General features: G+C 48.9%; 1 protein-coding gene across 2 annotated transcripts in view; it reads right to left on the bottom strand.

The window, feature by feature from the left end:
* The window catches only part of LOC144721332 (metabotropic glutamate receptor 8-like), a 118,243-nt gene that overhangs the window by 46,922 nt on the left and 58,174 nt on the right, over positions 1–13,147 (bottom strand). For both annotated transcript variants that reach the window (XM_078598873.1, XM_078598874.1), the window contains exons 7-9: positions 4,325–4,525; positions 2,408–2,547; positions 186–809 (exon numbers count right to left, since the gene is read on the bottom strand). In XM_078598873.1, coding sequence (XP_078454999.1) covers positions 186–809; positions 2,408–2,547; positions 4,325–4,525 — 965 coding nt within the window. The remainder of the gene's footprint in view (positions 1–185; positions 810–2,407; positions 2,548–4,324; positions 4,526–13,147) is intronic.

Genomic DNA, 13,147 nt, shown 5'->3' with positions numbered 1-13,147 from the left:
GAAACCCAGATTTCAGCTCAGGATCTCAGCAATGTCACATTAATGTGCCGTCCCTTGAACAACCTGACCAGTTTTACGAAGTGGCTCTTTACGATCAAAAACGTTTTTTTTTGCGCCAGCAGAAGTGAGCACGCCGCGCATCGCGTGCAACGCACGGGCAACGCACGCTTTCAACGCAATCGCACCTGCATGGCGATGAGCGAAAAGGTGATGACGAGCTGCGACGCGGGGCTGATGAGGCGCGGCGCCGTCACCGACCGCTTGCCCTGCTCGAAGATGCGGTAGATGCGGTTGGTCTTGGTGAGCAGCGCCGCGTAGCTGACGCACATGCCCAGCCCGAGGAAGATGCGGCGGAAGGAGCAGACGGCGAGGCTGGGCTCGGCGATCATGAGGAAGGTGGTGGCGTAGCACAGGAAGATCCCCGTGAGCAGCACGTAGCTGAGCTCACGGCCCGACGCGCGCACAATGGGCGTGTCGTTGTAGCGCACGAAGGTGACGATCACGAACGCCGTGGTGAGGAGGCCCAGGATGGCGAGGAAGACCGGCACGACGGCGAAGGGCGAGTGCCACTCGAGCTTGACGATGGGGATGGCGTCGCAGCCCGTGCGGTTGACGTTGGGGCGCATGTTGTAGGGGCACAGGTGGCAGTTGAACTCGTCGAGCTGGAAGTAGTAGCCCTCGCAGCGCTCGCAGTTCCAGCAGCACGGCACGCCCTTCACCTTCTTCTTGCGCTCGCCGGACGCGCACGGCATGCTGCAGATAGAGTAAGGCAGCTCCCGCTTCCCGGCGGCCCACTGCAGCGCGCTGATCTAAAAGCACGGGAGGGGCAGCGGCCGCGGGCATGGGCCTGTGAGGTTCCGCACGTCCACGCCGGGACGAGCAACGTGACTGCGGCCGCCGCGGAGATGGAGCGATGAAAATGAGCTCGCGATGGTTCGTGAGGCTACGTAAGCGCCGCGCGTTAAAAACAAGTCAATTCATCTTCTTGGTTCTTTCGGTAAAGTCACGTAGAAGGAAAATAATTAAATAATAATAAAAACATAATAAAATAACATTCTCACGACGTTTCGGCCACAACTCTGCTTGCGTTGTGGCCGAAACGTCGTGAGAATTGTATTTTATTATGTTTTCTTTTAATTATTTTATTATTTCCCTTCTACGTGACTTTACCAAAAGAACCAAGAAGATGAATCCCTGCAGTCACGAAATCTTTAAATCGGAGGTCAATTAATGTGACGATCGCTGTATGGTAAGGTTACGGTTAGGCTAATGAAGTGAAAAAAAACTGGGCAAAACGAAGCAGAAAACAACATTAGAAATCAGAAAAATGTGATGAGTGAAAAGCAGATAAAGCAGAACATATTCCTCAATTGAATCATGACTTAAAATAGAGTCAATCAATGGAATTAGGGCGAGGCTTTAATGCCCGCATTTACACCGCATGCGAATGCTCGTCTAATGACACGCAGCACTGGGCTCCTGTTGTTTGGCAAACTCACCACGTGCCGAATTAATAGGAAGAAACAATTCCCCACATTCTGCAAAACCCATCAATCACTGTCTTTCTTCCATTCATCCGTGCACGTCTGAACAAATTCAGTCTTGAGTTAAAGCTTCCGTGACTGCAGTAATGAATTATTTCCATCAAGTCACGTAAATAAAATACAATAGATCACGACGTTTCGATCGCAACACAAGCAATCGTCTTCAGGTGAGAGAGAGAGAGCGAGAAAGCTGCTATATAGGCCTGAGAAGGGCGCATCAGGGTAGGTGGGTCGAACTAGAGATGGTCCAACCAGAGGCTGGGGCAGTGGACACCCAGCCTGTCAATACTAAGACATCCAACCTAGTAATGCAACTCAGAGAGTCAGTTAACATCGGTAGAAAGGATGGAAACATCTCAGCAACTCTCTCTCTCTCACCTGAAGGCGATTGCTTGTGTTGTGATCAAAACGTCGTGATCTATTTTTTTTTTATTTACGTGACTTGATAGAAAGACCCAAGAGTGTGAACAAATTCAGTTAAATCTCATTCCATCAAAATATCATCTTGCTATTCCCTGCAGGGTATTTACTTGTGTTTGCAAATGTTTACACAAATGAACGGTTGCACTTTCGAGGAGCAAGATGTTAAAAGAACTGCAGAGGTCTGACATTGACATTTCTTTCTCTCTCTCTCTCTTGTTCATGAAAAAATAAACATCGCCTTTTAATTTAACCAATACACAATTACTGAAAGCAGGAGGGGGTGGTGGTGGGAGCAGGAGGAGGAGGGGGAGTGAAATCACATTTCTTATCCGTAACATTTCTCATAGATATATTTAAAGGTGAACCAAATGGCAAAGGCAAACAACAACAACATCAACACGGGGAAGCGGGAGCCTTTCTGAATTTTGCCAAAGCCTCACATTTAGCTGCAGGTGGTTGACCCACTCTCCGATCACGTTGTAGCCCGGCGTGCTTGTGTTGTGCAAGTGATATTGGAAAATGTCATAGCGTCCTGGTGCATCGCCGTCCTTATTGAACATCACGGGGGTCCCTGCGCTGCCTGCGGTGGGTGGGGGTGGGGGTGGGGGGCGAGAGGGAGATTGCTCGAGCGTCGACGATTCACCCCCCCGTCGGTTGAGTGACGAGGATTGCGAACCGCGGTGACGGACCGCGCCGGGAATTTTTCTTTATTTTATTTGACATCGTTCAAGCAAAACAAAACAAAAACCACTCACAAACAAAAACACATTTGAAAGAAAATAATAATTCGTCCCCGGGAGGCATTTGAGATATTATTTAGGGGACGGTTTTAAATTGGGGCGTAAATAAGCAACGCCGAGGCGTGAGATGTGTACAAGTGGCGGAGCCAAGCAGCCTCGTAGCGGAGCGACGATAAAACTTCACGGCAGCAGTTGCTCGTTTAATAAAACATGAGTTGTGATTTTTTTTTGTTCGTTCGTCTTTGTTTATTTTGGAACTGCCCAAGCGTGTGGCGGTCTCGCTGCATTTGCTAAGAGTTCGGCTGCAATTTGCCAATGGAAATTGGGCAGGGTGTCATTTTCGTCAGCTCTTTCTTATTATCCTCTGTTTCGACCAAAGTGGTACTTATTGAGATATTGCACCTCTCTCTCTCTCTCTCACTCACAAAGTGGGACATGGGGATAAACAAGGTTAATCACTCTAGATTTGAAGCTTTCGTGACTGCAATGATTCATATTCTCAGGTTTTTTCGGTAAAGTCACGTAGGTAAAAACATTAAAATTAATGAAAGTAAAATAAAACAAAACAAAAATAAAATTCACGCCTGATGACGGAGACTTGTGTTGCCTCCGAAACGTCGTGAATTTTATTTTTGTTTTGTTTTATTTTACTTTCATTAATTTTAATGTTTTTACCTACGTGACTTTACCGAAAAAACCTGAGAATAAGGTTAATCACAGTTGTCATGTCATAGGAATAACATCGATGTGTGTGTGTGTGTATGCATAGGCAGCAACCAATACAAACAAAAAATTCCAAGTAATCCATCACAAGATTGCAAATTGCATAAAATAACATTTGTAAAAAAACATTCAATTCAAAGTAAAAGTGTGTCGCTTACTGAAATAAGCAATGGGCAAGGACTTAACTCAATTTGGTGGCCCTAAGTCATTTGGTGGAAATTCCACATTCCCAGCCAGTCTCTCCATAGGACCACCCATGGGGACTCCTCACACAGTGGTACTTATTTTATCGGCCCCCAAAGGGATGATGATGGCGATGGTGACGATAGGTTACGTTCACCCTCGACTGACATTTGAACTTGCGACCTTTCAATTGCGCACCCACTGCGCTGTCACAGCTCATCCCGCAGCCGGATATTAAACACACAGGCCACGCAGGTCGTGTTCGGCGGATTAAAGTGTGGGTTCTCCCACCTCTTACAATACATCATACCGGCGTGGAAGAGTTGACCAACGATACTCCATAGAGGTGCTCCCTAGAGCCCCCTGTAATGGGGAAGATCCTTCTGCCACCAGTCGCTTGGACAAGTGATTGCAGGGCTGTGTCGCGTGGTGGAGGGTTACGGCACATTTAGAGTTCCACGATCTAAACCTTTATTATGAATACTTTTGGTCGCGAAAGCCTACGCGTTAAACAGGGCTGCCCCTCTACCGTTCACCCCAGTTAACTCAACACACCTTTCGAGGAACTGGCCCAAAACACCGTAATGCAAGACCATTAAAGGAAACAACTGCGGCACTCGCGAGAGGCTTTTATGGGCAAATAGCCGCGATTACTGTCATTACGAGAGGCGAGCTCCAGCACGGCTCACGGCACGCGAGCAGGGCTCTGACCGTTGAAGCTGACGCTGCGGATCTCCTCCAGCAGGTCCTTGGTGGGCACGGGTTCCATGTCGACGCAGAGACCCGAGAGGCGCGGGCACCGCTTCTGGTAGAGGTTGTGCAACGCGTGCGCCATGGCGTAGACCGCGTCGATCACGAACTGCACCTTGCCCTCCTGCTCGTACTGGGAGTCCCGTCCCACCCGCTCCTGGCCTGCAGCAACAAAAAAAAACACCAGCACGGTCGGCTCTTCAATCAGCCAGCACGGTTGGCTACGTGCGGTTGCGAAATAATTTCAACGTACGTACATACAAACAGACACGTGTACAAAGGTAAAGGCACGGCCCTGCAATTTCCTGGCTCATGCCGCTGCCGGTGGAAAGGCTCCTCCATGAGAGTAAACCCCCTCTATTTGGGAGTCATTTGGCCTAATCTTCCACGTGTGCCAAGATGTCTTGGAAGAGGTGGGGAGTTACCCACACTTCAGCTCACCGCACGTGACCTACCGATGTAATGCGGCGTCCCTGCTTTTACCGCTGGGTGGACAGACATCGGGGTGGTGGTGGTGGGGGGGTTAAAACAACTTGCACCGTCCTCGTTTCCACCGCTGTGCCGGGAAAACAAATCGAACCGGTGACCTCTGCAGCGCAAGTCCAGCGCAGTGCTGACCATTATACCGCAGCAGCTGCAGCAGCAGCAGCATCCAAACACAAACGCTCCCACGGTTGGCTGCACTTCTGTACGTATATATGTTGAACTTCCCACCGTACGTAGCCAACTGAGCTATATACAGTGATACAATACAACTTGGATTCGTATAGTCTGTAAACGTTAATGCCAAGATGTCGAGAAGCACATTGATAAATGTATTTTGTAGAGACAGGCAGTCACAGGTGTTTGTGTGAGCCTATGGGTCTCTATGTGTGTCTTTCGGTCCCTATATAAGTCTAGTTAAGACAATACATGGCATCTAAATGTGACCACATCACAGGATGTTGTAGAGAAACAGTGGCCAGGTTTACGATGTATTAACACGTTCATAGGTCAGTATGTGAATCTATGGGTGTCAATGTGAGTTCATTGCACTGATGATTCTATTGCATGGGCTAGGGAAGAGATGGACTGATGTGGTAGCCGGTAAGATGTGGGGTTGATTGGAATTTACAATGACCGGTACCAGCGGTGTCCTTATCGGCCTCTGTGGAAGAAGTTCGTGCAGGACGCTACTGGGGAGTTGGAAACAAATCGCCCTCCAGCAGCACCTGAGGGCAGAGGAGCGACGCTCACAACTACGGGCAGAGTGCTGGGCGGATAAAACGCAGAGAGTTGGCACAGTCGGGAGCACAGTTGGTGCATCTGCCCGCCATCTCAGCCAGCCAACCCACGGGCACCTGATTCTGTCCGTGATCTCCTGCCAGCGAGCCTTCGACACTTCACGTTGCCTCAAAGTGCACTGAGCCTGGCACAGGCGCCGTGGTCACGGTCACTGCCACTTAGTGGTGAACGGCGGTTGTTGTTATTGCACTTCTACACAATGTGAGTCTGCGGCTCTATGCGAGTATGCATTGCAATGCGATGCAATGGGGAGTTATATGTGACCGCATCTCGCGGCTCTGTACAAAAACAGTTGGCATGTTTCCTTCGTACAGAGGCGTCAAGTCGCGGAAGATTGTCCTCGCTGTCTTTGAGATCATTCATTGAACTGGGTCCCCGCCTGCCAGTCCTCATCTGACTCTAGCCCCATATACGTGCTCTCCACTCCGGCAACCGCGCACTTCTGCCAAAGAGCTCGTCAACCTTCGCTCAGTATCACGCGTGGGTGGTGAATGCGAGTGGCTGTCGGTGTGGGTGATGGTGTGGGTGGGGACGACTATCTGAACCCGTCCTGGGCCTCAACGAGGTCGACTCAGCCTCGAACGCGTACCTCGTGCGACGTGTAAACATCGCCACGAGGGGACAAAGGTGGCCGGGCGTGGTGTTGGCCAGCCACCCGCTCACGTGCCGTGCCGGCCTTTTGCACCTCTGATTAGCGCGGATGGCTACGTACCGTGTGCATACGAAGTTCTCCAAGTTCTACATAGTCAGTCTCTCTCCTCTCGCCGTCTGCACTGCTGAGACACTTCCCTTTCACGAGTTCACACGCAAGACTCTCCTCTTCTCGTCTGAACACGACTGAGCAGTGACCCCCTACGAAGCGTCTCGACGCCTTGCGAAGCGTGTGAGTTTTCATTCGCGCGCACGGCGCTCGGCGGAGCAAGCGGCGCATGAGCCAGCGACGGTCATGGCAGACGTTCTGTCTCTGCCGTGGCTGTTTCAGCACAGATAGCCTCGTCCTCCTTTTACAAATTGTAGTTTCCAGTCAAGGCCAGAACGCGGTCTAATTGCCTGCAGCAAAGGTAGATTTTTTTTTTTAATTATGCTTTTGTGCAGATTGGAAGTGTTAATTGAATGTTTGATGTGTGACCTCTGGAGTGGGAGGTATGGAAAGCTTTGTAAAGGGTTTTGTTGTAACACCACATGGCTCGCTGAGAAACTCAGTATGTGTTCACGTCTCCTCCGCCACTGTTAATGATCTTAACGTGAGGCTGACACGCAGCATATTGTGCAGGCATTAACTTTTATTTTAATTGGTGTTGTTTTGCAGATGTCGACAGGTGGCTCAGAGGTCAGAGTTCTGTGCCAGCGTGACTGAGAGCCTGGGTTTGAATCTGGGTTTCAGCCACCCCTGTTGTGAGCTGATGAGGACAGCCTCGTCAACAATTAGTGCACAGAAGCCATCATATTAATTAAGTTTGGTTTGCATTTTTGCAAAACTTTCTCTTTCAATACGTAATATATATAACTAATTTTTTTATTTCCATGCAATTAATATCTCTAAGAGGTCAGTTTACGGGATCTCCGAATTAGGTCTGTGACATCTCCTTCCATGGGACATTCACTCGTAGAGGTGGTGCAAAGCTCTGCAGGATTTACGAATGGACACATAACGGCATGCCATCGATAGCACAACTGGAATAAAACTGTGGGAGAAGACCACGCAGTTAAATATATTTAAAATAATATTATTTGGATGTAAAAAAACATTGCTTATGTTCAAGAAATTACACTCACGACCTCTGAATCAACAGAATTGGCTGCAGCAAATTTTACTCACTTTATGCTAATCCTGAAATTATTCTGCACAACATGCTAAGTGTTAAGGGACCATTAAAGACGTATTAACAAATGATTAATTATGTTGAGTGCAAACGTGTAATCGGGTAGATTTTTGCCTCGTCTGAATTTTCAATGTTTCTCAACTCTCTATCCTGGACGAACCGTCGGTGACTTTGTGCTGAGAATGTTTCCACCTAACCAGTGCGAGTTCAAGTTTTATTGTGCTTTTAAGAATTAAAACGCCGTTTAATGTTGTTGTAGCATAACCGTTAATGATACAATAGTTACAAGCTCCTCTGGACGCTGAACAATCACACTCACTCCGTTGCTAGGTGAAAGTCTCCCTCACACCATGTTGATCGTGTGGGTGATTTGAACCACTGAGTTTTCCACCACTCTACCCCATGAAACAAATACTGCGTATCAATAAGTTAATCAAAATGAAAGCACAATAATATAAATGTAATATATATTATACTGGGTGGCCCAAAAGTCAGGGCACATCGGGTTTTTATATTTCTTTTAACAAATCAAATAGGATTATTTATTTTATTTTAAGAAATGTTCAAACTGACTTCCATTAACATCAATGCATGCATGAATTTTCTTTTGAAATGACGAAGACGCGCATACTTACAGTGGCTTACTACAGCACAGCGGTGGCATGTAGCATAGTTATGACAAGGCTCGATTATTGCAACTCACTACTCTACGGGACGTCTGGGATTTTTTTTTACCAAGCTGCAGTGTAAACAAAATGCTTTGGCACGTGTCGTGCATGGGCTTCCGGTTGCCGAACTAATAGATGATAAGGTCACACTCATTACACACAAAGTGCTTGCGACAAATGAACCACAATTCCTTGCCGATCTCGTCAAGCAACATAAACCATCGCGAAAACTCCGGTCATCCTCGCAGCGGCCTTTGGCTAGCCATCGAATAAAGACGGTCACTGCATCGCGTGCTTTCAGATGCGCTTCTGCGGCCGTCTGGAACGCTCTTGCGTCCGATATTGGGATGCCACCGGGAGCTATGCACTTTTAAATCATCCAGATTCAAAACTCATTTCTTTCGAACTACTTTTTGGTGTTCAGGTTGTAGTCCGTCCAACTGCGCCTCCGATTATCGCGGATGACTACGTACGGTGCGAAAGAAGTTCGACGTACGTCCAATGCACACGCGAACTGCGTAAGCGGAGGCAAAGTTTTACGCGCGCCCTCTTCGGCGAGAGCCTCTGCGCCCGCCTGCCCTCTGAGCATGATGAGGGCTCATATTTCGATTTAAAGCTTTCGTGACTGCAGGGATTCATCTTCTTGGTTCTTTCGGTAAAGTCACGTAGAATGGATGACGTTACCGAAAGAACCAAGAAGATGATGAGGGCTCGTTAAAAATTCACAGCGGCGCAAGGCAGCGGCGCGTCACCACGTGCGAGCCGAGCGACGCGTTATACTCCCCCCACCCCGAAACCCGCCCCACGAAACTCCTCGCGCGACTGAAAAAACGAGATCGTAATTCTCACGAATCGAGCAGTCCCCGCAGGATCGCTAAAGAGCGGCCTGTCGTTTCGGCAGCGTCGCGGAGACGCGCACCGTTAAGATTAGCCGCCCGAGTCGGCAGTAAATAAATGGATAAATAAACGTGCGAGCGGAGTGAATGCGTAAATAAATAAAGGCGCTGCCTTAATGGAGAAATTTCTCGCCTATCCGGTGCGGGGAAATTAAGCAGATAAAACACTCGTGGCGGAGGCGATGTGGCGTGCGTGCAACTATCCCTGTCCAGTGCTCCCGCCCCCAAAATAAGCATTTTTTTTTATTTGAAGGCAGGACCTGGCTGACGGATACGGCAGCAGTGGCATAACCATCGAGTGTGCAGGCGCTGCAATTGGGAGAGGGAGAACATTGGACAGGGGAGGGCCCTATTTTCATTCCTTGCACCAGGGCCCATGCCAACCACGCTACACCACTGAGATCCATAAACTTACATAGCGACCTGTCGACTCGCATAAGAGACCCATAGACTGGCATAGGACCCACAGACTAACGCAAACCCATAGACTTTCGTATACGTCCAAAGACTAACACAGAACGAATCGTCTACGAGAATACCATTGGAGTAAGATAGAACCCAGTGGCGTAGCTATCGAGTGTACAGGCAGTGCAACTGCACCGGAGGCAACCACGCTTCCTGGAGGAGCGCAGACGAAGGTAATTGGCGAGGCAACCCCCCCCCCCCCCCCCACAAATTTCAGGGCCCCATCCCGACGACGGACGCTGCTGCATAGCAGCGTGTGACTCTATCGGAGAGCAGAATAGTGGCGGCAGCGTGCTCATGGGCGACGTCTTTCGCTCACGATGTTGACAAGTGGCTTCATCATCGCCCTCCCCGTACGGCGGAGGTGACACTCAACCCCACGCCACAACTGAACCCCACCCGCTGATCGTACTCGGAGAGGGAGATATTCAGTATGATCTGAACGATTTCACCGCTGGTCGCGCCCTCCAAGTGAATCACATACAAATTGAATGGCAGGGAATGTAGCGCACTGCAGCTCACAGAAATGTAGTTGAGCCCATATATTGCACTCCTGCATTCCATGTTGAACCCAGCATGCTGAGTTTATATTCCAGCCATGGCTAACATCAGTGGGAAGTGATATCTGAACAGGTCCTGAGTCGCCCCTTCAGCTCACGCTGAACACACCGTTAAAGTAAGGTCACACAACCCTGCTCGCCGACGTGGCATGGAAAGGCGTTCATCGAGCAGTGGATTTACGAAGGTGCTGTGATTGGTCAATTGTTAACATTGTGTTCCACGTTGCTTGAAATTAAAGGCTGGAGCGGAGTGTCACCACAGACAGCAAGACTTATATTTCTTCATGCACTAATCTGGCGGTGCATGGCTTAAGCCTAGTGGCTGGGCAGTGTAAGGCAGTGATGAACAAGTTCTGTCAAAAAGTATTATCTTAATCATCGCAATCTCTGTACAACGTGAGGGCTACAAAGCACGCAGAGTCTGACGATAATATGCGACCACTACAACTAAGCAAATATCAAGACAGAATACAACAAAATCAGAATAGAGCTATTCAATCTGATTGCTATCCATTTTTTTGTGCCCTTTTTACCCAATTTCATACCAATTGTGCTATCGGCAGCATGTCTGGCGAGATGAACAATCTGTTTGGAAATCTCAGAGCAGCGCCAACCCATTGTGTTTTAGAACAGCCCGCGAGGGAGCGTATCGCGGTTACCTCTGAGATCCTCTCAAGTGATTGATTGAAACGGATCCTCTGCATCCTGCATCGTCCCAGAATATTGTCTTTCCAGACCAAGAGCATCAAGCAGCAAGACAGCTCTGGACGAGTTTCGATCGTCTTCGGCTTGCACAGCTTGGGGGGAAATTCGGCGCCAGCTCATGGCCTGGGTGCTGCTGCTGCTGCCTTTCCTGTTCATCTTGCCGAAAATGAACCACAACACCTTCTTGCTGATCTCGTCAAGGAACATAAACCATCATCGCGTGAACTCCGGTCAACCTCGCAGCAGCGGCAGCGGCTTTGGTTGGCCATCTACCAAAGACGGTCACCGAATCGCGCGCTTTCAGATGCGCTTCTGCGGCCGTTAGGAAGCCACTGGAGCAGTGCACTTTTAATTATGGATTGAAAACTCATTTGTTTAGAACTGCTTTTTGTCTTCAGTCTGTTGTACTTCCCCCGCATCTCTATTTAGTTGGCTACGTACGGTGCGAAAGAAGTCCAACATACACACAGTACATTCGCACATTCGAGCCATTCTCTCTCGCTCTCCCTTCGAGAGCGAGCGAGTTGCGTGCGGCGCCTCATTACAAGTTGGGTCTCGTCCGCAGAGCCAGCCTTCCTAATCGACAGCTGGCTGGATCACTCGATGTCATTGGCAAGTGCACGCCACGAGGACACATTTGGAGACACAGAATGGAGTTCTACTCACGTTTACCCTCACCAAGGCAGTGTCACGCCTGCCTAAGGAAGGCTGAGAACAGAAGGTCAGGAAATATGACCTCTGCACTCGAATGTTCGTGAACCGGACCCGTGAGGCTTCGTGCTAACCAGGCCATCGCTCGTCGACAGACGTGAAGGATAAAGCCACAAGGGGCTCCTCAATGGGAATTTGTGGACGAGGCTTAAGTGGGCGGCTATGCAGGTGACAAGGCAGTGGATGAATTCAACTGATTGATGTGCAATTTACACAGCAGAACACACAATGGGGATCGCGTTCTGGTGTCAGTCTGCCAAATAATACAGCCACAAGTAGCTGGAGATTCAGGCAAGATAAAATCGTTACTTTTTTATTATTTAATATCTGGTATAAAACCTCATTAGGTATAAAAGAAAACACATAAATGACAAAAAAGATGGAATATCTGTATACGGTCAATTCCACGGTCGTGGAATTACAACCGTTGGACTGAACCTGACGATCATAAAATTGGACACAAGCATTATATGGGCGTTCAGAGCTTCTAAAGATGTTTACGTTACGATACATTGCAGGGCCCATTGCATCGCCGTGTCCAAAATGCCTACATTGTTCTTGTGATAAAAAAAAAAATCCGCTACGTGTGTTCAACTCCCTTCGCATCGTACGTAGCAAACCGTGCTAATCGGAGGAGCATTATCGCAGAACTGTCCAAACTTCTGAAAATACAGACATTATATTGGAATGTCACTTAACCCATCGCTGAATGTGGATCGGAGTCGCGAACAGTGACGGAGAAATATGGAAAGGCTGGAAAGTGCCCGAAGAAGTGTGGAGAGGTGCACGCTTGTAATGAACACTGAGAGACAGCAAGCTGAACACATGGATTCGAGAGCATACAACGCGGCGAGTTAGTGATGTTATATAGATCATAAAGAGAATTGAAGTCTGTTCTCCTGCGTTGCTGTCGAACACCGCGTTATGGAAAAATCGCGTGATGATAAATGATATGTAATGTAGGGTAAAGCACGGTCCGCGATAACACGTGAGATGCTTACGCAGGCTGAACAAAGACCGATGCGCGTGGGTTGCATCTAGAGCATCCAGCAGCATCCCACTCTGTGTGATGATGCTATGCCGAGGCGGCCATACGACTGTTTATTCCTACTCGCACTGCGACGTAGTTCCGTTCACTCGAAAAACGCAGCATTATAGGAAAACAAAACTGTAATTGGGCTTTGGGCAGCCCACGTTGCTAGAAGGGATAATCGCTGGCGGTTGAAGCTAAACGAGGACACGCCAGAGAGGACGTTCAACACGCAGGCGGAGCAACTGAAGTTGACTCGCGCCAGCTGGATCGTTACATCGATAGATCGCAGGAGTGGCGTGGGGAGGCCTTCGTCCGGTGGTGGACTGACCATGGCCGATGATGACGAGTTTTAAAAATAGCCGCTGAATCTTTGCCGGTGTGCTTCCATAAATCGTTGGCTAGCGCGTGCTGACCACTGCCTTCCTCTGTGACCACGAGGGTTTGTAAAAGCCACACCCAAAGCTTAATGGAGCTCTTTAGAAGCCCCCCGAGCGATACTAAGCATTGCTCGTCTCGTCGTGCCCACGTGACGAGGAACGTGTGCTGCTGTGAAGAGGAAGGGAATGGCTCTACATGTCATACATACATAAACTCATCATACATATGTGGTGACATAGAATGGGTCACTACGGCGCGCAG

The sequence above is a fragment of the Lampetra planeri genome, chromosome 11 (assembly GCF_965212315.1).
Source record: "Lampetra planeri chromosome 11, kcLamPlan1.2.h2, whole genome shotgun sequence".
Lineage (NCBI taxonomy): Eukaryota > Metazoa > Chordata > Hyperoartia > Petromyzontiformes > Petromyzontidae > Lampetra > Lampetra planeri.
Note: the sequence above shows the minus strand (reverse complement) of the source record. Positions and strands in the feature narration are given on the sequence as shown.